Raw genomic sequence first — 26,299 nt, forward strand, 5'->3', positions numbered from 1 at the left:
CATTAGCAAATTGTGTTGCAGGTGGATTACAGAACTTTGCCCGGCCCCTTCCCTCTGTTACTGGCTTGTTGCTGTGACGCACTGTTCCTAAACTTAATGTGGAACACTTTGCCAGTTTTGTTTTTGAAGTTCGTGATTTTGTGTTTCGTATTTTTTTATAAAAAAAATCTGCTTACCCATGTTTATGCAGGTGTTTTTCTAGAAACCGTTTGATCTTTTATGTTCAAAGCCAGAACTCACAGGTCTGGAGGCTTGTGTGAGGAGAGGCATCCACGGGGCCAGGACCCCTTAGAAAATGAACTCGCTCCTTCTGCAGCAGTGCCAGTGTCTACGTGTACTGGGGCGTGTGCACACTGGCACAGTTGGTAGAGTCTCACTTCTCCTCATTGTCCACTCTCTTGTGACTGTCACAGCATTTTAATCACTCTAGTATATGACATATCTTGATGCTTTGCTCTACACATTCCTCTCTTTTCTCCATGGTTGACATTGCCTGCGGTATTCTTAATTTACTTTTTTTTTCCTTTGTAATTTTTATTTCATGTTTATGTATGTTTTGCCTGCATGTCTGTAAACCACATGCATGCTGTACCTAAGGAGGGCAGAAGAGGGCACCAGGGTCGCTGGAGTTAGGGGTTGTTGTGAGCCGCCATGAGGATGCAAGGAACTGAACCTGGGTCCTTTATGCAAGAGCAACAAGGGCTCTTCGAGCCGTTTCTCAAGTTTTGCCGTGGCTCTTCTCCCCTGCTCCTCCCCCTCTTTTTTTTTTCCAAGATAGGGTTTTTCTGTGTAGCCCTGGCTGTCCTGGAACTCACTCTGTAGACCAGGCTGGCCTCAAACTTGCAGTGATCCACCTGCCTCTGCCTCCCAACGCTGGGATTAAAGGCATCTGCCAGCGCTGCTGCCTGGTGCCTTGGCTATTCTCAACCCTTTGTATATTTTCATATATACATATTTTTGAATGCTTTTGCCAAGAACAGGTTCTGGAGGGTTGATTGGGATTTCACTGGATCTGTTGTTCCATTTGGGGAAGCTGATACCTTTCTAATTCTGATGATACCTGAGCATTCTACTGCCTTTTGTTTACTTTCACATTTATGCTTGCTTGCTTATGTGTCGTTTAGGTTTCTTCAGTTTTAGCCCTCTAACACTCTATCTGAGAAGCTAGCCCAAGGCAGGGACTTTGTGTGTGCCTGACTGCAGGAGCACACTGAGGAAGGCCCCACAAGGGAATGGGACAGCAAGATAAGGAAAAGGGAAGAGCAGGCCGCAGGAAGAGTCAAGCTCCAAGTGAGCCCCATGGATGCTAGGCTTTAAGACCTGTTGTTTCTGCTGTCCCTGTGGTAGAGAATGGAGGAAGGACAGAAACCATGGCCTCTGTCTCCCAAGACAAGAGGAAGCATCTGTGAGTCAGAGGCAGCCTACAAGCGTAGCAAAAAGCAGTTGATTTTGTCGAGTTTTCTGTCATCTGACCGAATGGCTTCTGTTCCCTTAATTTCCATCTTTACCTTTATCTTCCCTTGCTGGTCTCTTCCCAGCCCTTTGGGTCAGAGCAAGTATATCGTTATTTTTCTTGTTGTATTTTTTTCATATTTATTTGAAAATTTCTTGAGATAGTACTACTTATATTTTATTTTATTTTTTGAGACAAGGTTTCTCTGGGCATGCCTGGCTGTCCTGTCCTCAATGTTCTCTGTCAACCAGGCTGGTCTCCATCTCACAGAGGTCTGGCCAGCCTCTACCTCCTGCATGCTGGATTAAGGGTGTGCACCACTATGCCCAGCATCATCTAATAATTTACTTGGGTATGCATCAGTGTATAGTCTACCTAAGTCATACTTCTGAATCCCACAACTTTTGAAATTCGTTTTCATTGTCAGCTAGTTCAAGAGTTGGCGAGGTGTCCCAGTGGGTAAGGACATTCACTGCCAAGCCTGATGTACTATTTACTTTTTTATTATGGTATTACAACATCATGACCGAGGCAACTTATTAAAAAAAAAAAAAGAGTTTGCCTGGGCTTACAGCTTCAGAAGGTTAGGGTCATGATGGTGGAATGAAGCTGTGTGGCAGGTAGATGGAGCAGCTGCCGAGAGCTCGCATCCCCATCACAGGCAGGAGGCAGAGAGCACAGGGGGAATGGTGTGGGTCTTTTGAAGCCTCAAAACCTGTCCCCAGTCACAAAGCTCTTTTAATAAGACCACCCCTCCTAATCCTTCCCAAACAATTCCACCATGGGGGGAATCAAACATTTAACTATACGAGACTATGGAAGCCATTCTCCTTCAACCGGCTATGTCTGGTGACCTAAATTAATCCCTGGAAGAGATGGAGAGAACCAACTCTCACAAGTTATCCTCTGATGTCCACATTTGCCCTGTGGCATGAAAACACACACATGCGTGCACACACATATACATATACATATATACACATACATATGCAATAAATTAAATATTTTCATTGTTACACACTTAATTGTCATTTAGCGAAAATATTTTATAATACCATTGTGATTTCTTTTTGACGATATAGGAGAAGTAGGAGTATTTTTTATAACCCCTATCAGTTTTGGGAAATTATTATTAGGTGTGTCATTGACTCCTTCCTCAACTCTATCACGATCTAGGTGTAGACTGCTTTCTTAGCTGGGGTCTCTATTGCTGTCATAAAACACCATGGCCAAAAGCAGCTCAGGGAGGAAAGGGTTTATTTTGTCCATGCTTGTACTCCTCCACTGAGGGAAGTCAGGGCAGGAACTCAAGGCGGGAACCTGGAGGCAGGAGCTGAAACAGAGACCATGGAGGAAAGATCTGCATTCAAAGTGCTTATGTTTTATGCTCAGTGGGTGCGACTTTTGCACATTGGTACGGTTTAAAATTGCAGACCAGGAGCCTTCTGATGTGATAGGCGCTCCACAGCTTAGAAGTTTACTGTCCCAGGTATTTCCCAGTCTTTAAGAACCCTAGCTCTCACGTCTGACTGCCCAGGTTTAAATTTCTGAATTATCACCCAACAGCTGTTTGTTTGTTTTTCTTTAATGCTCTCGTGGCTTCATCTATAAACTAGGATAAGAAAAGCTTATTCAGATTTGCTGTGACAGACAGACAGACAGAAAGCAACTACAGTTGTGCTTGCATAATACACACTTAGCAGGCCAGCACTGCGGTACCACATCCGGCTTCCACCTCATGCTCTGCTTGGACAGAGAGGACATGATGGAAGCCGGAAGTGACCTCAGAGAGCTGGTCCGTCTTGTAAGCTCGGATGGTGCAAGTGATGAGCATGGACGATGGGTTCAGACATATTAGGGTTCAAACCTAGCCTCTGCCACTAGTCCTGTATGGCTCCTTCCTCCTCCCCCTCCCCCGGGCCCTGGCATCACCTAAGCTGGTCTTTCCTCTGAGTTTCCCACTAGGAAAAAAATAATATGGTTGACAATGCCCAATGCACAGGATTGCTACAAAAAACCAAACAAAACAAAACAAATAAACAAATCCAAATAAGACACAGCCTGGGAAGTACCTAGCTGCCGGCAGGATCCCAAACAATGTCTGTTCCTGTCCCCCGATCATTCTGTTTCAGAGTGGACTAAAAAGAACATTAAAGAAAGGAAGATGAACTAAGAGCCTGCCTCTGTGGTCTGGTCTGGGCGGAACCATATGACCTCTTAGTCTCAGAAGCCACCTCCACTGGTAGGGAGTGAGGAAAGCTGGGAGGAGGCTGGCTTGGGTCTGCTTTCTTCTTCCCTCTTTAGAACCCGAGATGAATTGCTGAAGGGTTTCTCTTATTGAATTTTTTCTCCCATGAGTCCCAATTCCAGGAGGGAGGGGCGGGGTTAGGAGACAAAGAAGAGAAAGCAAACCTAGTCACCTCGCCCTCAGCCCTCAGTGTGGGAAGCAGAGGAAGGAGAAGGAGGAAAGGCAGCAGGAGAAGCCAGCACACTCCTGAAGGTGGCCCATTCCCGGAGAGCTGGAGGATGTGCAGGCCAGACAGACCCTGAGCCGGCAAAGCAGCGGCCCGCACCCTGAGTGTGCCTTCTTCCTGGGGCAGGCCTCCCTGCCCTGTGCCAGTTGGCAAACTAAACTCCCTATGGAGTTGTGAATCCCCTTCTAAAAGATCAGAAAACAACAACAACAACAAACATTTAAAATAATTGTAACATATAGGAAGTCACCATTTACTAGTGGCACACTTCAGGAGGCAGGTTATAGGCAGGTTAATGATTTTCTTTTTCTTTTTTAAAAATTGGGAAGCTAGGTGAGATGGTTCACTGGGTTAAAGCACCTGCTATCAAGCTTGAGGAATGCGAACCCCAGAACCCGCATGGCTGAAGGAGACAACCAGTTTTTACACACTGCCCTCTGAACTCCATGTTCACATGGCACATGACTGTGTGCTTGTGTGGGCATGCACACACACATGTGTGCACACGTTCTACAACAGATGTTAAATCTGTTGTTGCTGTTATGTTTTGTTTTTTTTTTTTTTTGTTTTTTGGTTTGTTTTTTTAATAGTGAGGCACTGTGTACCTATAATATAAGCTATTCAGAAAGTTGAGGCAGGAAGATCAAGAGTTCAAAACCAGTCTGGCATGATTCTGAGTTTTCATCCAAAAAAACCAAAACAAACAAACAAACAAAAAAACTGTGAAGTTTGCTGGCGTTGGCTGGCCTATTTTGTGTCTATTTCTGTCCCTTTGCAATGTCCTGCTCATCACGCTGGGTCCTTCCACCTTCCCCTCTAAGTAGGAGAACCGTGTGAGACTCCGCCAGTCTTTCCTTTGTGAAAATCCATTCTAGGAATGAAACCTTGAAAATCAGCTCCACTGAGAAAAAAAAATGATGAACTGTTTAAGGTCCACCCGGGGACATTTGCACAAAAAGATCCATCCCACCATTAGCAAATATTTATTGAACATCTATTACATACCAGGAGGCCTTCTAGATCCTGAGAGTAACAGCAGAAACGAGAAATGTCTTGCACACCACGCCTCCACCCCCAGACCAATGAAGAAGTTATATCCTTGTAGGAGAAATAGAAAACCGGACCCAATAAAAGAATACTGATGGAAAGGGGAAACACTATATCATGGGGAATGTTAAAAGTAATAAATACTTCATAGCTGGCTAGAAAAAAACTTCCACAAAATTGTCCTGAAAACATACATACAAGTAGCATACAGACCGAACAGATTATATTTAGGAACATATAAATAGTATATATTTGTACATGTATATGTATACATATATATACATATAGGCATAGAATAACAATTAGTGAAAAAAAGTAGTGATGAATTTTAAGAAGAATGGAAGGGGTGGATTTATAGGAGAGTTTGGGAGGGGGAGAAAAGGGAAACTAGAAATGTTTTTAATTCAGTTATAGCCTCAAAAATTAGAAAACAAAACAAAACAAAAACAAAACGTAAAAGGAAACAAAGTGTGAAGTCAGCTGAGACCTACTGAGGCAAAAATCCAGAGGTCCATGGCTGCAAGAAAGGCAAAAGTAAGGATGCTGTTTTGATGACGTCAGCCAGCAAGCGACAAAAGGCTGGGAACAGAGCAGCCACCCACGTCTGCAGGGCTCCAAAGGCCAAGGGGCTTCTTTTGGCTTAATTCAAGCCTCCTTGGAGGGTGTTAAGGGAACCAGTGCTAGGATCTGACTTACAGGAGAGGAGGGAGGAAGCAAGAAGCTGCATCCGGCCAAAGGTAGAGAGTGGCCAGAGACAATGGAGACAGAGGGCAAAGATTGGATTGGGGGTGCAGGAAGGTGGGAGGTGGGTGCGGTGGTGTGCAGGGCTCCTGTCCCCTGCTCCATCTTTTCAGTTAAAACAGAAGCTTTTCGGGCTTATGGACTAATTTATGTGATGACAGGCAGACTGAGCTCCCACACGACTCGCCACAGATTGTCATTAGAGGGAAACTTAAGCATGTGTGCGACAACTGGTGCATTTGGGGTCCTGCAGCCATTGTCAAACCAGAAATGTTTTAAAACATTGTGAAAACAAAGCACTTCCAACCATTTAGAGTGTTCAAACCCTCTCAAACCAATTATCTGAGCATCAAATCCCCTTACCAGAATGGACTAATCTGAGCGCTGCTCCCTAAATAAACTGGCTAAGTCTGCTTGCATTATATTTTGAATGTTACTGTTCCCTTACGGAGGAATACGAGCCTGGCTGTCACGTGCATTTGAAACGAAGCCATATAGGAAGATACAGCCAAGTGTTAACGACGGTTATTTTTGTGGTAGAACTGATGCGTGTCTTGTTTTTCTGCTCATTTCTCGTTTTTCCTCCAAATTTTTTAATTACAGGAACTACTTTTTTTGTTGCTGTTGTTAAAGATTTTATTCGTTTATTTATTATGTGTACAGTGTTCTGCCTGCATGTACACCTGCATACTAGAAGAGGGCACCAGACCTCACTCTAGATGGTTGTGAGACAACATGTGGTTGCTGGGAATTGAACTCAAGACCATTGGAAGAGCAGCTAGTGTTCTTGTCCTCTGAACCATCTCTCTAAGAACTGCTTTTGAAGATCCCAAGGTTTTTTATTTTATTTTTAAGTTTAGTGTAGGGAGTGGCTGTTCCATTGCTGCTTGGAGCTGATGTAGTGAGAGGCTATAGTAAATTGCATGTCTGCTTGGGAAAGATGTTCTGAGACCATGTAACCATGTAATCTAGCCATGGGACAAGAAGTAACATCTTTGGTTTTTCTTTTTTCAAAAATAGATTTACCGGAAGCTTCCAAGATGTTTGAGAACGCTTATGGATGCCCTTAAAGAAGACAAAATAGTCTTCCCTAGTGACGAAAAGTAAGCCAGCCAAGATGCTTGCTCTTGCTCCTGAGTAACTGTCATGGCATACTAGTTGAGAGCTCGGGGTATAGGCCTTACCTCTCTCTGGATTTCAGGCTAGTCTTGGAGATGGGCACTAGAATTGGAGGTGGGTTTCTACACATTTCAGAATCTGCTCTTCTCCTTAGGCCTGAGTCTGTGCTTTCTCCAATCCAGTACGTTCTCTGACATCATAAAGATGCATCTTTATAGACCATGTGAAAGGCTGCTGGGGTCTAGCCTAGCCATCTATGGGGGGACCCCTGACTGCTAGGTCTTATTCCCCATGTGGTTCAAACCCATATCATACCATTGAGCTGACCCAGCAATAGATACTATGATCAGAAATAATTTAAGAATGCTTCCAAATAGGCAAATATATCCCCCCCCCCGTTTCAGCCCTCGAGGAGAGTAGCACTCTGAGCAGTTGGAGAGACAGGGCAGCATCGGAGTAGGCCCTGAGAGTGGAAGGCTTTTTGCATGCCCAAGACTTTTTGTTGCCGAACTGGGCTAATCAGGCGAATAATTGCACCTGGCATTGTGGGCCCACTCTCTAATTACGGGGAGAAGTAAATAAATGGCTACAAGAAGGTCCCAGGTTCTCTGGTAGCTTTATAATTTGTCTTATCTCATAGATTTTTAAAGATTTATTTTAATTTTATGTGTGTGGGTACTTTGTCTGGGTACCATGTTTGTTCAGTGCCCAAGGAGGCCAAAACAGGGCGTCAGATCCCCTGGGCCTGGAGTTGTAAGTGGTTGTGAGCTGCCACAGAGGTCGACCTGAAGGACAGCCAGTGCTCTTAACCGCTGGGCCATCTCTAAAATGCTTCAGGCATTACACAATGAAGCAGAATAAAGAAAAAGGTAAGGACTACTAGTGCCACACAGATCCGCTACTTCAGTGTGTATTTTCTTCAGCACTATCAAACTGCATGTAGAAGTGAACCAATTCAGTTCAGTTGTCTGAGCAGATGAAACAGAGGGGCACGGGGATGGGGATAAAAGGGTTCCCAGGTGAAGTTTGGCACACATGAGGCTGTGACTTTTTGGAAGCAAGATTTTATTGATTGATTGATTGTGCTTTGGGCAAACCCCATAACTCCATGTGTCACTAAAACTGTAACTGCGTGGGTTGAGTTCTTAAACTGGGTGTTTATCTCCCTTCTGCTCCCAGTGTGAAGTACCTGTCCTCCCCACTTCTCATCTTGCATGGAGAAGATGACAGGACAGTGCCCCTGGAGTGCGGGAAGCAGGTAGGCCAAGTGCCCTACCATTTCTTCAGCTAGGTGACCTTTGGTTAGAGCCTAGAGGTCTCTGACATTACAGGGGATCCTTTACACCCCTCAAGAGCCATGCTTGTTCATCTGAACAATGAGTGTCAGTGTTCTCAGCTACTTAAGTTTAAAGAAGTTTTGGGGTAGGGGCAGACCTTGACAACCCAGGGTCTGTGATTAAGTGGGACCCCCATGTCACCTCTCATGATGTTGTCCTTTAAACTGCTGGAGTGGGCCCATAGAGATTATGTGAGCCTTTGCAGTGAGGTGTGCTCGGGGCAAGTATGGGAGTTCATTAGTATTCTCTATTAGTCACCGGCATTCTGGTCCTCAGCTTATAAGGACCAACTGAGGATCTGGACGTTCCCCAGGTCTCTGACTTTATGAGAGACTCCCCAAGTTCCTGCCCTGTCAGGAAAATCCCACCAGGAGAGCCCTGACTCTATGACCACCTTTGACTCTTGTCTTTGCATTTCTTACAGCTCTATGAAATAGCACACAGTGCCTACAGGAACAAAGAAAGGGTCAAAATGGTGGTCTTTCCTCCCGGCTTCCATCACAACCTTCTCTGTAAAAGTCCCATGCTGCTAAGAAGTGTGAGGTGAGAACTGCTGTCGCCCACCACGACCAACCCCTCTACTGCAGGGGTGACCAGGGCAGCACTGCTTATTCAGACCAAGCATGAGCTGACCTGGGTTCTTTTTCTGCAGGGACTTCCTGAGCCAGCAGTGGGCGTGAGAGCTGAGAGCAGCAGCAATCTCCGGTGAAGACAAAGGGCACAAGAGCTTTCTGGTTTCTTTATGCGAAACTGCATGGGGCTGCCTGGAGGAGCTTAGGTCCTGGTGGCTTCCAAAGGTCACCTGCCACTTGAATAAAGAAAGCTGTATGGAATGTTCTTTAGTTCATCGTCGTTCGCCTTTTGAATCATGCCAGATCCTCAATGTGGAGAATCAGAATTGAGCATGATCTGATCTCATCTATAAATGTCTGCGTGTGAAACCTGCTGGGGATATTTGTGAGTAAGGTGGCTGCTAGTGCCTGGACTCCTGTGTTGAAATTTACCCGCCAGTGTGGTGGTAACAAGAGGTGGCGGCTTTTGGAGGAGAGTGGGTCTTGAGAACTGGGCTCTTAGGAATCAAATTAGGTCCCTAAAACACAGGTCCAAAAAAATCTTTCTGTTCCTTCCCCTGGAAGAGGGCAGGATGAGAAGGTACCATGTAGGAACCAGAAAGTGGCTTCTGTGGGCCTCTTGATTTTGGACTTCTCCCATCTCCAGAACTGTGAGACTCAATAGGTTTGTAAGTTACCTGGATTAGCACCTTTTGCTATGACAGCTTGCGCAGACTGAGACAGCGGCCTGGAGCTTGGACTCTGACAGTCGTGTAAGAAAGGAAAATATTTTACCTCAGTTCATTTAAATGGTATTAAGCAGTTCCAAGCAGTTTTCTGGCTGATTACTGTTGAGGAAAGTGATCCTAGCAGGCTACTGATTGACAACTGGAAGTTGACATTTTATTTTTAGCTCTAATACAGCCATAGATTTTTTTCCCTCTTCCCATCCCCAGAGACAATGAACTAATTACTCAATAACAAAACAGTATCAACAAAGCTATACAGATACCCAAGCTCAATAAGGAGCCACTCATTTTTGGGTTTTTGAGAGATATTTCACTATTACTGTTCACTTCCCATTGGTGCTGATTCTGTTGCTGGACTCGTTGGACAGGGAAATCTTCAGATCCGAAGGCTCCATGTTCCAGATGTCCTTGGCGTATTCCTTAATTGTCCGGTCACTGGAGAATTTCCCCGAGGCAGCTATGTTTTTGAGTACCATCATGTTCCAGGCCTTTTGTGTCTGTGAATAACATAAGCATGTACAGTCCGGGGCCGTGTGTCTGGCTAGCTTTGCCAAACAACGGGTTAAACCCACTTCATAGGGGAATGACAGGGAGAATGATTTACAAGTGAGATTGCTCTTGACACCCAGCCAGAGAAGACTATGCTTTCCTCATATACAGCACATATTTCTCTTAGGGATGAAAAAGTGTTTTTCCTTTTAAGAGAAACCATGACCAATGGCGTGGTGGTGGATGCTTGAAACCCCAGCCTCCAAGGGGCTAAGGCAAGAAGATCTCAAGTTCAAAACCATTCTGGGCTACATAGAGAGACCCTATCTCTCAAGAGAGAGTAAGGGAAAGAGTGAGAGGGGGCAAGAGAGCAAGCAAGTGAGCAAGAGCAACAGCATGGACATGAAGGGGGAGCGGGAGAGGGGAGAAATAGGACAAGGAAGAGGGACAGGGAGAGGGGAACGGAGAGAAACCAGAGAAGGACAGGAATATGGGAGAGGGAATTGGGAGACAAAAGGGGGGGAGAGGGGAGGGAGAAGAAAAGGGAGAGGGACAGGGGAAAAGAGAAAGGGATACGAAGAGGGGATGGGGAGAGGAAGAAGGACAAGAGATACAAAAATAGAGAAAGTACATGTGTGTATGAGAGAGAGTGACAGAGAGAGAGAGAGAGAGAGAGAGAGAGAGAGAGAGAATATCTTTGGGTAGGGATTCTCTAATTGGTCAGCATGGAAGCCATATTTCCCATGCTTTATCATAAATGGAGACAGCTAGGGCTGCAGAGAGGGCTTCGCGGTTAAGAGCACTTGTCGCTGCTTTAGGGGACCTGGGTTCAGTTCCCACATCTCTACAGAGTAGCTCCTAACTGCCTATAACTCCATCTCCGAGGGGTCTAGCACATCTTAAGGCTTCCAATACAGACACACATAAATAAGATAAAAATAAATTTTAAAAATAAATGGAATGACCTCTCTTTCAGCTACATACACGTAAAGAAAGGGACTAATATTCAGGTCATGCAAAGAGATTTAACCTCTGACTCCAAAAGTCTGAAAAACAGTGAACATTAGCTAGCAAAGCAGGGGAAAGCTTGGCTGACCCACTTAGCTCTTCCTGTTCCTTTTGAAGGCCTATACCTCCTTAGGTTTGCTCTAAATCCCCACAACCCCTCTGGGGGTTTCAAAACTGAACTAAGGTCTTATTCTCAATCAAAAAATGTTTCAAAATGTTACATTTATATACATAAAAGCATATAAAATATATTTAGCTTACAGTCCTTTTTTTTTTTTTTCTGGATCCCTGTGAGTTTATTGGAAGTTATTCAAAGTTGTTAACACATTAGGAAATTTTTAAAATAAGAACTAAACTATCATCATACCCCTGAGCTATGCCAAAAGAGAGCATGGCAGCCCACTCAGGCTTGGAGACTTCTATACAGAAATAAAAGCAGCAACTGAAAAGGATAGCAAGGACACTGGCCAGCCATGCAAGGCACATTTACTGACCTCAGCAACGCAGCTAGCGTCAGGAGTAGAGGGTTACAATGTGCGCTTACAAACACGCAGGAAGGAATGAAACGCTGCTGCGCTCCAGATGGGCATTCTTTGGATTTGGGCTTAATTTTAATGGAAGACCCGCTGTGCCTAACTGTCCTTGACGTCAGTCCCTGCCCTTGCTCATGCTTTCCTTTCCTGTCGCTGTTGCTCTCTACTTCTCCAGGCGGCTCTTTCTACTTCTCTTCCCTCTGAGTTCCCAGGGCTGCAAGGGCTGTTCTCATCCATGTTCAGGAAGTGGCCAGTGAGCCATGCAGCTTCCAGCAACGCCTCACTGTTCACAGCCATGAACCTGAACATATGTTTACATTCTGTTAGGAAGATACTCTGACTCAACCTAGGAGCTGAGGGCTGGCTGCAAAGCAGCACGAGCCTTAAGGGTAGCTGCGGGTGCTGTCCTGTCCCTCACCTGCCTGGAGTCTCAGCTCAGAGCTTGCTCTTCTGGACACACCTTTCCAGGACACTCCCGGAGCGCTGTTTGATAATGCATAACTTCTTGTGGAAGTTTGTTCACATAGCCTTTGGGTTTTTATTTATTTTTTATTTTTTTAATAATCATATATAAAGCTCTCTTCTTTCAGTACATTTATATTCTACTGATCTGGTATCACCACAAGACTGGTCCAGGGGAGGAATTTATTTTGCAGTTTTCGAAGAATGCCTGGTCAGTTCCCATCCAACTAAACTGAAGCTTGGTCTCAGAATAATCTTGGTAAGATTTTCAACTATCAGTGGAGGAGCCTGCCCACCACATGGGTATCGCTGTGGGTGGAGGGTAAGTCGTCACCTGTATTTTCAAATAGCAGCCTCGATGACTGTGTAGTTCTAGGCAAGAAACCTGGGGCTACAGGCAGCTTGCTGGAAGAGGGGCGGAGCTCAGCACAGAGGGGCCCCTCAAGCCTCTGAGACAGGCCTGCTACGCAGCAGGTGATCAATGAATACAAATCACTGATGATTTTCTTTTTAAATCAGAGTATTGTAAAAGCTTACAATTCTTACTGAAATCTCAAATTCCAACCTCTGGAATGGTCCTCCCAGTATGTCTTGTAAACTTGATCTGAACATCTGGAAAGTTCTTTCACTTGCTATCTGTCTCTTTATTTTCCCCTTGGTGGCACTGTGGGAGGGGGCTGTCAAGCTCAGAGCCTTGTGCTTGCCAGGCAAGTACTCTACCAATCTTTGCTGGGTTTGATTGGTCAGTGGGGCCCTGTTATTTAGATATCATAAAAAGAAAAAAAAAAATAATGAACCATAGCAAATTTTTTGTTTCATTTTGTTTTTGAGATAAGGTTTCTCTGTGTGTAGCCCTGGCTGTCTTGAAACTCGATTTGTAGACCAGGCTGGCCTTGAGCTCAGTAACACCCGCCTGCCTGTCCCGCCCAAGTGCTGGGACTGAAGGCATGCGCCACCATGCCTGGCTCATGGCAAACTATTTAAAACCCATCACATACTCACCATATACAGCTGACTGACTTTTTCTTGACACTTGACATAGGCTTCATAGTCTGCAAAGACTTTAAATCTATTGTTGTTTTTGGTGCGTTCGATGTTGGGAAGAAAAACAGACAGAACAGCTTCATTAACAGACATCCCACCTTAACTGACCCTTTGCTTACTGTCAAGCATGCCTGGCTGTCCAGAAAGAATACTCACCCTTTTGTGGTTCCCCATTCGCAAATACATCATCATGCGTATGCATGCGAGAGTAGAGTGTGTAAGTGGAAAGATCGAAAGAACACAAGATATGAGTCTAATTCTCAAGCCTTAACCATTTGTGATGGAAGCCCTGCCCCCAAGCTTATGCCAGCGAATCAGATCATGAGTCCGTGCTAAATTACACAAGTGGGCTGCTGTTAGGAGAGATGTTTTTGTCCCATTTTTATACACCAAATAGTACTGTTTCGTGACTCACCTGTCATGATAAAATAACATGTTGATGATGTCTTTGAAGAGGTCAGGTTGGTTGGGAGAAAATAAGCCATGGTCTATTTGGTCAATGGCCAGCTTCAGCTCTGGAAGGGCCTCATAATATTCTTTTGCCTTGTACCTGTAGCAAAGAGTGGGCGGGTGGTGAGAGAAGGCCCTGTTGGCGTGTGTGATGAGCAGAATGCCAGATACCTTATTTGCTGTAAAATACACACAGAAACACGAGCGTTCACAGAAAACATTATAGATTTCAACCTGGGTACATTTTTTTTTTTTAAAGCTATATCCTAATTGATCCCCTCCCAACTGATTCATTCCTTATAATCAAAAGCATTAATAACAGTAGATAATGAAAATTCTAGTCTAATCTGATAGATAGGTAAGATTTATTTTAAAGCAGACTGTGGCTCTAAACTGTACGGTGTTACGGGACCGAGCTGCTTTCGTCAAACCAGCAGTTTTATAATTCATGATGCTACTAAGTGAAACTTACTTCTAAGGGTCAGAAAGTATACTTCGCATCCTCTGAATTTCCTGGGGCTCCTTTGAGCTCTTGCTTGAACTCAGGTTAATAAACTCAACCAGATATAAAAGGAGGACAAAACGCTGCTGAGACACACCTCTCTTTACTTTCTGTCTTGTTTGGATCCATCACTCAGAGGTCGGAAGACAGAGGTTCTCAACCTTCCTAATGCTGCAACCCTTTAATACATTCCTTAGGTTGTGGTGACCCCCAACCATAAAATTATTTTGTTGCCACTTCAGAACTGTTTTTGTTACTGTCATGAATCATAATGTAAAAATTTTCCGGTGGTCTTAGGTGACCCCTGTGAAAAGGTAATTCAAACCCAAAGGGGTCATGATTCACAGGTTGAGAACCATTGTCTTCAATGAGCACCGTGAATGGTTTGACATGATAAGAACATCTGGTTAGACACTGCCTCATCTTTTGAACAAAGTAGAAATCCCAGACCCAGGAAGCTGGGATGACTGGCCGAGCTGCCATGGCTGGTAGCTATGGGCAATCTGTCCACGCATCTGCTCTAAGCATCCTTTAGTTACACTGGGTCGCTGAGGCTATCTGTGGCTAGCAGGTCCCGACTTCTCATGGGAGATGCTGTCTCTACACCTCAGGAGACCAGGTCTCAGTGGGCTGCCGCATGTGGAGTAAACCCTTGGAGATGTCGTCCCTTCACGGGGGTCACCTGCTTCACAAAGGGCAACGGCTCTCTCACCCTTTCTTGTCCAAGGCGGCCACATCATCTACCCTCATGCCAAAGATGAACAGGTTCTCCTCGCCAGCTTCCTCTGCCATTTCCACATTGGCCCCATCCATAGTCCCGATGGTCAGGGCCCCATTCAGCATGAACTTCATGTTGCCTGTCCCGGAGGCTTCCGTGCCCGCGGTGGAGATCTGCTCCGACAGATCTGTGGCTGGAATGACTGCAAAGAGGCCATGTCAATATGGTGCTGCTTCCTTTCCAGATCCTTAACTTCATGTGAGCATTGATCTAGCTGGCCTGGAGCTGATGAGGAGTATGTGCACACCCCAGGACACCTTCAGTGGTACGGAAGGACGGCTCTCACCTTCTCCTTGACCCGGGCAGCTACTGTGCTCATTCGAGATGCGTTATACCTATTGCTTACACCACTCTTCCTTCTTCTATACTGTAAGGAGTGTCTTACTTGCTCTGAGCTGTAAACGAGACACTATCTTCCCACCCCCTTATCCCTCCATTTTTGTTTCTTCTGCTTTATAAAACGTCGCAGCTTCTATTTCTTGGCCCGTAGAATCCCCAGGTCTTTCCTCATCTCTTCTTTTTGTGAGGGACTGGACTGTCCCACTTCTTCCTCTGCTCCTACCACTGTCACTGCAGCTGAGGTGTCTTGTGCCTCGGGACAGACATTCAAGCTCTGCCCCTTCAGCCTGATGCACACCCAAGTCAGATCTGCCTGAACCTCCAAGCCCCTTCACACAAAAGTCAACCCCGAGTCTGCCTTATTCTGAGAGCTTATTTGTGGATGGGATTTGTATTCATTTGTAACTTTAGGAACCTGGCTCCTTCCTCTTTAAGCAGTAACACCACGGGACCCAAAAGTGCCACAAAGGGAAAGTTGATTTTTACTTTTTTTTTTTACAGTCTGGGAAGTAGGTGAATACACAGTTGGCACTGGCTGGTGGGTGGCCTCTCTGCCAGGGTGGATTGTGCATAAGCGAAGGTCCCAGTGGTAAAGAAAGGGACACTGGCTTCCTGCCTGCCTGCCCCAGTGTGGGAACTCTATGTTTGATTCTTGAGTGCACATCTAAGCCTCGTGCTTTGGCAGCAACATGTCTGTCCTCATTTGCTGTCACAACATGAACTGATGCTCGCTTGCAAAACCTGGGCTGGCAACTGAAGACCTTTACCCCCTTTGCAGGGAACTATGGCCAGACCTCAGCATCTCCACAGTCACCGTCACCGGCTCTCCAACTGGAGGAAGCAGGCACTTGCAAATGTGATTGTGTGACACCAGCCTCATAGGTCATAGGTCATCGTAGAAGACACCTTACTTTGCCTCCTATTGTGTTACTAGCTCCCTGGGGTCAACTGCTCCATTTCTACCCTAAGTAAGCCCAGCTTCTGCCCCGTCCCTCCCTGACGCTTCACAATGAGGACGCTACCTTTTTCAGCAAGAGACACTCTATAGTTCTCCAAGAAGATGACTTTCAGTTTGTTGCCGACAACCGGGTCATTATTCACCACTTCTGCCACGGAGGTGATGAGCTTAATGATCATTTTGGCCATGTGATATCCCGGGGCCGCCTTGGGGAAAAACAGCAGTGTGTGGAGAGAAGGCCCCCTGGGTAGGGAAGGCACACAGCAAGAGACTAGGGCCCCCAAGTCCCCATGAAATTCAGCCGACTTACTTTGCCGCCGATTATGACTGTCCTTGGCACGAAGAACTTCTTAGGGTCTTTCTTGATGCCTTAAAAAGGTGAATAGAGATGGGAAGGAAGACGGTGGCTGTGGAGGCGGTGGGGCCAACCTCGAGACCGCTGCCTCCCCCCACCCCAAGGAAGGGGCTACAGGGTAGGGGTATGCTCCAGCCAAACTCACGGTTGTACATGGTGATGACATGCAGGCAGTTGAGGAGTTGCCGCTTGTACTCGTGGATCCGTTTCACGTGGACATCAAACATGGAGGATGGGTTGATCTTCACCTTGTACTCCTTTTCCAGGAACTGGGAGAATTTCAGCTTATTCTCCTGTGGAGAGAGAGTGGACAGGTCAGGGCCCTCCTCACTGGGGAGCTTGGGGTGGGGGGGTTCTGCTTGGGCCCAAATACTCAACGTCAAGCGGAGGGCAGGGACCCTCACTGGCACCTCACCTGTTTCACCTTGGCTAGTTCCCGGAGGAAGATGTCGTCGCTCACGAAGCTGTGGAGCTTTGTGAGCTGGCTCAGGTCTTTCACATAATCTTCTCCAATTTTCTGTCAGTTTAAAGGAGAAGGCGATCTTAATTGAGACAGTAATCAGACCCATCATGGCACATTTTTTACCAGAGGATGGTAAGGGGCTCCTAGACATTCTATGTGGGAAGAACTCTAAATATAAAAGATGTGTAGACAGCGGTGACCAAGAACCCAGGTTCTGTTATGTTTCTGAGCTTTGGTAGCCTTTCATCACCAGTGGACACCCTATCCCATCTGCGTGTCAAGTGGGTGCTGCTGGCCAGGACCAGCTCTGTGAGGCCCTTCGTTCAAAGTTGAAGGAATTTCAAGCTGGGAGACGAAGGGATGGCTCGGTGGTTAACAGCACATGCTGGTTTCACAGGGGACCCGAGTTTGGTTCCCAGCACCCACATGGGGAGGCTCACAACGGGCCAGCCACAGGAGATAGGACCCCATCTTCTGGCCTCTAAGGGCACCCGCATCCACCTGCTTATACTCCTCCCATAAACATGTAACTAACACATAAAATTCAAATAAAATTAAATCACCCCTGCACAACAGCGTGAGCCACTTACTCAGAGGCCAACCCTGCCACGGGTGGGGTCTGCCCCATCTCTCTATCTTCATTTGCCTCCCCCGTTCCCAGCAGCCCCCCACCCCCTCAGCACCTCCTTTTACCTCTGCTATTAGGTCAGCCAGCCCTGGGTTGCATAGTAAGAGCCAGCGCCTCGGGGTGATCCCGTTGGTTTTATTCTGGAACTTGTCTGGTTCTAGTTCACTGAAGTCCTTGAATCTGGAGATGAAAACGATAGACCGCTGACTCTGGCTGAAATGGGCAGAGTCCTTGTTGTTGGGTAAAGCTCAGAGTTACACTCCAGAAGCCAAGTGTAGGCTCGGGGAAATTAAATAAAGGGGAAGGGAGGACTCCGCAGCAGCTACGGCTGTCATCTTAAATAGAAGAGGTTCATTTGCAATTCAAAACAATTGCCCCAAATCTAGTCCCTTCCATATGACTTCCTGGCTGTGACACATAGATCAAGGTTTTTAGCAGACAGTTAAATTTTTTTTGCTCATAAATGTAGAATTGGGGAGGTACAGGGAGGATCAGGCACTCTCATCTTTCTTCCTTTTAAAGAAAACAGTTCTCTCCCTACACGACAGCACTTGAAAGCATTTCCCAGGCTGTTCGTTTCTGAACAGGGCCTGTGTGAAGAGGCCCCACTGCCCTCACTGATCCGGGTTAGGCCCATAGCTCCAGTCTCACCACTCACACTTGGGTCTTGATGATGTCCGAGTGGATCTTCGCCACGCCGTTTACCGCGTGGCAGCCCACGATGCAGAGGTGTGCCATGTTGATCCTTTTGCCCCCTTCCTCCTCGATCAGAGACATCCTCCGCATGCGGTCGATGTCTTTAGGGAACAAAGCCACCACTCTCTAGGCGAAGGAAGACACAGATCAGGCTGGCCACTGGGGGTTTTAGAGCAGCCCGGGGATGTTACTCATGCCCTGAGCAAAATCTCCTAAGAGGCAGAGCTAGTGGCGGAGATGCCATCCCTCCCTTTCACACTTTCAAGAACACAGGTTGAACGGGGCCCGTTCCCACCTGAGCGATTTTTACCAGGGACTGAAAGATGCCAGGCCCCCATTTAGGAAGGGAGACCAGCAGAGGCCAGGGGGCGTGTTTCGGCCACATTCTGACGAGAGGGTCAGCGGCTTCGGAGGGGACTCACGTCTAAATGCTTCTGGTTGATCTCGTAGATGATCTGCAGGTGCCGAGGCAGCAGCTTTTCCACCAGCTCCACCGGCCAGCGCTCCAGCGCCTCCGGGAGCACCGTGTGGTTGGTGTAGGCGAAGGTCTTCTTCGAGATCTCCCAGGCCTGCAGGAAGAGATGGTCAGTTGCTGCCCCTTCACTGCACGCCCGCCCAGGGCCAAGCGCCTGTGGCGGCCACCGAGTCCCACAGGCGTTTCTGAATGGGCACGGTCGGGCACGCTGGATTCTGCACGCACAGATTCTGCACGAATGGTCCAGGTAACAGTATTATTAATTATGCCTTGTGTTTTCAGGGGAAGAAAACAACTTTGCCCCCACCCCCCAGGGACAACACCCATGGTTGTCCTCCGGCCTCTACACACAAGCCTGTGCCTGGCCCCAACCCCTGCACCAACCCCATGCAAAATGCTGCCTCCCAAAGCACTTTTAGTTAGCTATCTTCTGGTGCTGCAGAACTTCAGATCATTTGATAAAAAAACAAAATATGTTCAACACAACATGATCCTTAGCGCAGCTATGGGCCCGCCTCCTGCTGTGCTTGCCTGCATTGCCCGTGAAATGCTAAGCATGGAGACATGTTGGCATCAGGGCAAGATACACCTTCAACTGTGGGAATCCAGCCACAGAAACTCATTTTGAACAGAAACAAAGCTGCTTTCTGAATGGTTTTAAAGACAAAGGAGCCAAGCCAGTCAGACCTTGGACCAGGGCAGTTTTTCAATGTCCACGAAAATCCTCATCAGCTCAGGGATGGCGAGCGCCGGGTGTGTGTCATTCAGCTGGATGGCTACCTGGGTAGAGAAATGACGTCAATGTGCGTGTGGATGACAGCCCTGGGTCTGTCTGGCTTCCTGTCCTCCCAAGCATCTAGAGGCACTAAACAAAGCACCCACCTCCCAGGGAATATGGCTGAATGAAACATGTGCTCTGCCCGCCGAACTATCTGAGCACGTGTGTGTGTGTGTGTGTGTGTGTGTGTGTGTGTGTGCATCTGATGGAAATCATCCCCTATGACTACAGTCTGAACTAAGGGTTCTCAACCTGTGGGTCGTGACCCCCACAGAGGCTGAACAAATCCTTTCCTGGGAGTCCCCTATCAGATATTTACATTGTGGTTCATAACAGTAGCAAAATTACCGTTACGAAGTAGCAACAAGATAATTTTGTGGTTTGGCTGAGAGTCACCAGAACAGGAGGAACTGCATTAAAGGGCCTCAGCATTAGGGACGCTCAGAAGCACTGGTCTGCATGCTCACCTGATCCGGAAAGGCATCGAACACGGTCCCCACACCTTCCTTGGAGCCGAACTTGGAGGCCTTGAACCGCCGGATGATGTCCTGCAGGGTCGCAGCCACTACAAAGTATTCCTGCTTCAGCCTCAGCTCCTTCCCTTCAAAAAACTTCAAGCCAGGGAAACGGAGTCAGAGTGGGTGGCAGTGGAGCTCACATCAGTGTCCCCTGCCTGGCGTCTGGGGAGAGGTGGCAGGGTGGATGAGAAACCTTTGCTTCCCTGAAATCCTGTTCCCTGACAGCCAAGGGCTCTTGGGTGGGTGTTCTGACAAAAGGTAAAGAGGCCGGAAGAAACAGTAGTAACACTGTGTGTGTGTGTGTGTGTGTGTGTGTGTGTGTGTGTGTGTGTGTACAGTCGAGTGCACTGCCCTCAAGACCAGAGGAGGGCACCAGACCTCCTGGATTTAGAACTACAGGCTATATAACCTGATTGTGGGGGAGGGAACAAAACCCAGGCCCTCAGCAAGAGCAGCACCAGCTGTCAACTGTTGAGCCATCTCTCCAGCACAGTAGCAACCAAACAGGCAGGAGTGTGGAGATCAGCCAGAAGACTCAAGAAAGCAGCTCTTGGCCTGGTAGCAGAGAAGCACCACGAGGCACCTCAGTTTGTATATCAGAGCTCAGAAACTGGGTTGCTCGGAAACTGGCAGCACGAATTCCTTTGAAAGTAGGGGTAGAGATGGAGGGAAGGATGACGTGAAAGCTGCCTAAGGGATAGCTGACCTTGGACCTCAAGAAATCCTGCAGAAGGGCACAGTGGAGGCCGGATGCCAAAGACCTCATATTGAGAAATGTGGCGAGTGGGCAGTGAGTGAAAGCCGATGATGTAGTGAGTGTTGACACGCTCGAGTCTTCTCCCAACCAAACCGCAGAACGCAGACAGCTGCCGTTGATTCCACCAGCATCAACTGATGATTCACAGAAACTAACCAGATCAAAGCTACGCTGTACTTGCTTTCAGAGACAGTAAAACTTGAAAGCGGTAAGAGTAGACCCTGTTAAACACTGACACAGACAAAGCATCAGTGTGGTCCAATGCAAACGCTTTCGAGACACACAAGGTCTTGGGGGAACTCAGCTCACAAAGGCCGGTTCCCAGGAGGTCTGGAAGAATGTACACTACAAGAAATGGTGAGCAAACCCAGAACTGAACCTAGAAACAATGACCTCAGATAGGAGGTCTCTGAAACAAGGTGGGGGTGGGGGTGGAGGTGGGGGAGAAGGCGCAGAACAACACGAATCTACACTGAGCAAGCACCAGTTGGGGAGCCCAGTGAAGACTATGGTCTTCACACTGAGAAAAGGAGAAACATTTCTGTGACGGTGGTGGGGTGGATGTGAAAAGATGAGGCTTAGGCTTGTCTTCAGTAGTGGGGGATCAAACAAACGATTGTGCGCATGGAAAAAGCATAAAGTAGTAATAGCTTTGTTACTATTTCCTGAAGTCATAGCTTCATGAAATGGCTGGCTCCTTGCCTTTTCAAACTTGTCTTTCCAAACATGTACATGCTTGATTAAAAATAAAATAAATTAGGATTTAGTCATTAAAATAAGATTGTCAGGTGGGCACAGTGGCACATGCCTGTAATCCCAGCACTCAGGAGGCAGAGACAGGCGGATCTCTGTGCGTTCTTGAGGCCAGCCAAGGCTACACAGAGAAACCCTGTCTTAAAAAACCAAAATAAATAAGAAACTAACTAGATAAACAAATAAAAGATGTCTGTGATGATATTAACAGTGAGAATTTCTAGATGGTAGAATCACATTTTTTACATTCTTAATTTTATATAGATTAATGTTTCTCCAATAGCACATACCACTATACAATTTACAATGGAGGTAGTCTTAAAAAATAAATAAAAAGCACAATGATCTTGCTTATGATGAAACTGAGCAGCTATTAATCTAGACAATTGTTCAAGTCCTGGCAACAAAAGTATCTCTGTCCTTAGTAGTAAGGAGATGGACTTGAGAACAATTTCTTTAAAATTTTTAAGTCATGGTACTTTGGAAATCTGGAAGACCTAGTCTTGATTTGGGCCCTCAAGATGAGTCAGAATTTGTGCGATAAACACAGAGGTCAGAGCATTTTCTGGAGTTGTTCAATGGGAGTGGGAAAGAACAGGGTGGCCAGCCAGTGCCCCTGGACTCTCACTGCTGAGCAAGGTCATGGGAGATGAGTCTGAGCACTACAACCAATTATGGAGGATGTCAGGCATTCCTCAGAGCTGTGTCTACCCTGTGCATGATCAGAAGCCTCTCAGTGCCTCAGAAGGAGACTAGAAACTAGGAAGGGAATCTCCTCAGTTTTAACTTTGCCAGTGAAGTTTCTATCTGGGCACAAAATCAGTCCTTTTTAGCACTTTGTTTATCTTTTATATCTAGCTTCTGTTTTGAAATACATCTATGGATCTTCCAAATTGGTAGGTCCACTAGTCAAAGCAAAATACCAGCTTCATCTCATGAATTGTATAGATTTGTTTTCCTTACTTCACTGGTAGGGGGGACATACAGAAGGGACACCGCTTATTTTGCACACGTGTTTTGCAGGTTACTGGAGAGGCTCTGGGAAGTAAGCTGTCCAAGCTGACCCAGTATTACTCACATTATCGTTGGGGTAGAGCACTCTGGAGATATTCTCAGCCAGGTTCCGGTCCAGCACAGCCTGGATGTAGTCTCCAACATTAACTGAAAGGAATGTAGAAAAAAAACAGTAAATAGATAAGCTGGCCACTGTTACAGCAAGTCTCTAGATCTCATCCAATGTCCTGATGATGTGTACAATTCTTAGGATTTCTTAAAATCTAAGGGTTTCAATAAATTTTAACACCGGGCTTCCTGTAAGAGTTTAAGTCCCAACCTTCTAAAAGTATGGCTTAAAAAAAAAAAGTGTCATGCCCTACCCGAGCCCACCAGGTGGCAGTTGGGAGAACTACCCCTGAGGTCATGAGAGCAGGAGAGTTGGTCCTGTCCCTCACTGGCTGCATGCCTTGGTAGTATGGTAGGGCTGGTCCTGCTGGCATGGGAGCAGGTGAGCTGACCCTGCCCCTTGCCTGCTACATTGGGTGAGCTAGCCTGGGCAGTGCTGGAGAGCTCACCCTGGTGCTGTGGGCATGGGAGAACGGGCAGGCTGACCAACTTAGCTACCTCCCAAGCCCAGATCCAGGGCTTTGAGTTGGCCCACCCCAACATCTGTTCCATTTATGATCTGCTGCAGCTCATGAGAAAGGCTGGTCCTACAGATCCAAAGCTGCAGGACCTCCATGACACCGGGCAACAAGAGGATATCCAAGAAGAGTCCTGCTGAGGATGTAGTGTGGCAGAAACCAGAGGCTTTGAACCAGACCAATGACTCACTGCAATGAACATTGTTGTGGACAAAATGGGATACTGTGTGACACCCTGTGGCACTAGAGCTTTTCATGATGAGACTATTCCTTTTTTTTATTCTACCTTCTTTTCTTCTTTTGGGTGGGGAAGGGAAAGGAGGGAAGTTGAAAGAGTGAATATGAAGGGACAGGGAGATGAGTGGGATTGGAGTGCATGATGGGATATTCACAAAGAATCAATAAAAAGTAAAAAGTCTTCTATACTTATATCAAAACACAAGTTTAGCCAGACATGGTAACATATGTCTTTAATCTTAGGAGGCAGAGGCAAGCGATTTTTGTGTGTTCAAGGCCAGCCTGGTCCACATAGTGAGGTCCAGACCAGCTAAGGCTACAAAGTGACACTTTATCTCAAAAAACAAAACAAAACAAAACAAAACAAAAAAAACAACCCAATAATAATAATAATAATAATAATAATAACAACAAAAAGCCTTCTCAGTTACTGATCAAAAGCTCAAAGATCAAAAGCTCAAGGCTTTTCTTAACCTCAATTTGACATCAAGAAGCCACGTCCACAAAGGAAGCAGAGACGATGCTATACGTACAGTCTTGGAGGTTAAAGTCATTTGGCGCTCGCGCTGACCAGAGGCGCATGGTGTTCACAGTGTTGTTCATATACCCAGGCACGGGGGTGTCATACGGCAAAGCCAGGACCACCTGCGGAGTCAAATGTCGCAGGTTGAGCAGTGGCTGGGGGCTGCGACGGAACTCTGTCCCTGACTGCATCACATACTCAGACTGTGTACGTCAGAGCCAAGAAGTGTGTCTCAGGACTCGAAGGACAAGGTCACCGGATTGCTGGCCCCTCAGAGCATATCAATGTCGAGTTCCTATGTGCTCCTTGCCCGGAAGTAGGGACACTGGAAAGGACTGATGTATTAATGGCGGAAAGGGGCTTAAGCTACTAAACGATGGTGTAGAAGCAAAGGGATACACACGTGCATGGACGTGAATGTCACCCACTTAAGGGCTCTGCGGAGGTCACTCAACCATCCGATGTCAGGTACGCTAAAGTTCAGCAGAACAGGGACGTGATGGAGGCGCCTCCCACACTGCATTTCAAATGCTGCGCTAGCCAGCTTTTTTTTTTTTTTTATGTTGCCAAAAGCTATTTTAGTGACTCCTACAGTGATCTGCCAAGTCAGGTGATAATTAGTTGAGCTGGGTTCAAGATGCCAGCTTTGGAAAATCCAGCCCCGTCTTTGTGACAGCCATTCAGATAGAAGGACAGGGAAGCGAACTGTTTCACAGGATATTTAAAAAATCATGAAAAAAAAAAATAAAGACCCGGTTTCATTCCTTGTCTCATCGAAGTCCAAGGAAGAAGACTGACAGAATGACTTCATGGAAGGATATGATACTTCATTTGGTCCGGCTCACTCTCTGTGAACTTAACGAAATAAATCATTCTTACTTGAATATCTTTCACCAAGAAGTAAAGGCCTTGTGTGTATATATACATATATACACACATATTTATTTATTTAAAGCAAATTGTCACCAACTAGGAGATGTCACTGTAGATCAGGAATGACTCTGAGTTTAAACAAGACTTTTCCTTCTGCTCTGCCCAGCATTACAGAGGCAGTCCGAGGAACAACGCTCCAACATGCTCAGAACACGACAGCATTTCCACAGGGACACCGTGGTCCCTCAGCCACTTGTTCCTTCAAGAACCCTTCCTTCTCCTACATTGGTGGCACCTCTGTCCCATGAAGACTTCCCCCTTCTTCCTGCTGCTTCCCATCTTCATCTTTCCTAGGTTTGCTCCCACTCATCACCAGCACAGCTAATTCTCTCTGGTGTTCACTTCCCTGTGGACCTGAATTACGTAAGAGCAAACAAACAGCTCGGCTTTTTGGAGGTCAGTCCCTGCATGCTCTGGCCTCATGCTCTCTGACCTCGCCAGCTACAAATGTGGGGCTGATCCTGGGGATGACTCTCTCATCCATAAAGTCCTGCAAGGCTTCAGTTAGCTCATGTATGTCTGACCGACAACCTCGTTTTTTCTAGGCATAGAAACAAGCACTTTCCAATTGAATTTCTGGATTTGCAATGAATATATAAAGAGGTGCTTTGTAAAAACAAACTAGCTCAGGCCACATAGTCCATTGACACTCATTTGAAACTCTATTTTATTGGGGTTCCTTAAAGCCTCTCTCTTCCAACCCCTAGGTAGGAGAGAGAAGGTTAGAGGGGAGAGGGGCACAGACCCTTTTACTTCTCCCAGCTGGTTAGAGTCAATAGGTTCTTTCGGGATATACCAATCTGTCAGCAGCAAATTCAGCAAGCCGTCTCCTCCAAGCTGCTGTGTTGAAACATTTCTCTCCATCTGTCCAAGCTGCCATATCGTCCGTCTCTGGCCTCTCCAAACCGCCACCTGCTCTTTCTCGGCTCTCGAATTTATATCCGTCAGTCCTAAACCACACTCCTCTCCGTGCTGCACAAGGCAGGAGGAAAGACAGTGGCCCCCCTGCTATTTCTGTTGCTGTTGCCCCTGTCAGGAACTCGGTTACCTGCTCTTTGATCACTTGCCTCTGGTGATGCAGCCTTGCTAAGTCACAGAGGAAGAAGATCCAGGTATTCTTAATGGGACTTGATAAGCTATGGGCAGATGGCAGAGGAGAACTCCCCCTTTCAGTGGACTAGGGGAAGAGGAAAGGGGGGAAGAGGGAGGGAGGATGGGATTGGGAGGAGTGGAGAGGGCTTTAATTGGGATATATAATGAATAAATTGTAAAAAAAAAATAAAAATAAAAATATAAAAAATAAATTAAAACCATGACCCTCAGGAGGCAATTATTAGCTGTGGACAAACTAAAGCCCAAACTAAAACCCCACACTTGGGATTAAAACAAAAAACATATTTGTATAACTGAGTTTTAAAAGAAACCCAAAATTTCATTACATGGAACACTTCTGGTTTTGATTGTATAAACTGGATAATTTTGCATAGATTTTGGTAATGAAGTTTCAGG

General features: G+C 46.4%; 2 protein-coding genes across 4 annotated transcripts in view; one reads left to right on the plus strand and one right to left on the minus strand.

Moving 5' to 3' along the window:
• Positions 1-9,013, plus strand: part of Abhd12b (abhydrolase domain containing 12B) — a 53,754-nt gene extending 44,741 nt beyond the window's left edge. For 2 of the 3 annotated variants that reach the window (XM_060387599.1, XM_060387598.1), the window contains 4 exons: positions 6,736-6,818; positions 8,014-8,092; positions 8,596-8,714; positions 8,824-9,013. In XM_060387599.1, the coding sequence (XP_060243582.1) occupies positions 6,736-6,818; positions 8,014-8,092; positions 8,596-8,714; positions 8,824-8,851 (309 nt within the window). In that variant the 3' untranslated portion in view covers positions 8,852-9,013. Of the gene's footprint in view, positions 1-6,735; positions 6,819-7,539; positions 7,704-8,013; positions 8,093-8,595; positions 8,715-8,823 lie in introns of those variants that run through there. The other variant, XR_009592984.1, reaches the window with a different exon arrangement.
• A 590-nt stretch (positions 9,014-9,603) lies between these two features.
• Positions 9,604-26,299, minus strand: part of Pygl (glycogen phosphorylase L) — a 30,075-nt gene continuing 13,379 nt past the window's right edge. Inside the window, exons 6-20 of the mRNA XM_021653988.2 lie at positions 23,868-23,979; positions 22,536-22,618; positions 19,897-20,040; positions 19,339-19,431; positions 18,599-18,745; positions 18,139-18,302; positions 17,546-17,660; positions 16,805-16,906; positions 16,535-16,682; positions 16,345-16,403; positions 16,099-16,240; positions 14,672-14,879; positions 13,423-13,557; positions 12,966-13,032; positions 9,604-9,968 (exon numbers count right to left, since the gene is read on the minus strand). Of these exons, the coding sequence (XP_021509663.1) occupies positions 9,795-9,968; positions 12,966-13,032; positions 13,423-13,557; positions 14,672-14,879; positions 16,099-16,240; positions 16,345-16,403; positions 16,535-16,682; positions 16,805-16,906; positions 17,546-17,660; positions 18,139-18,302; positions 18,599-18,745; positions 19,339-19,431; positions 19,897-20,040; positions 22,536-22,618; positions 23,868-23,979 (1,893 nt within the window). The 3' untranslated portion in view covers positions 9,604-9,794. The remainder of the gene's footprint in view (positions 9,969-12,965; positions 13,033-13,422; positions 13,558-14,671; positions 14,880-16,098; positions 16,241-16,344; positions 16,404-16,534; positions 16,683-16,804; positions 16,907-17,545; positions 17,661-18,138; positions 18,303-18,598; positions 18,746-19,338; positions 19,432-19,896; positions 20,041-22,535; positions 22,619-23,867; positions 23,980-26,299) is intronic.

Source organism: Meriones unguiculatus, chromosome 7 (genome assembly GCF_030254825.1).
Source record: "Meriones unguiculatus strain TT.TT164.6M chromosome 7, Bangor_MerUng_6.1, whole genome shotgun sequence".
Taxonomy (NCBI): Eukaryota; Metazoa; Chordata; class Mammalia; order Rodentia; family Muridae; genus Meriones; species Meriones unguiculatus.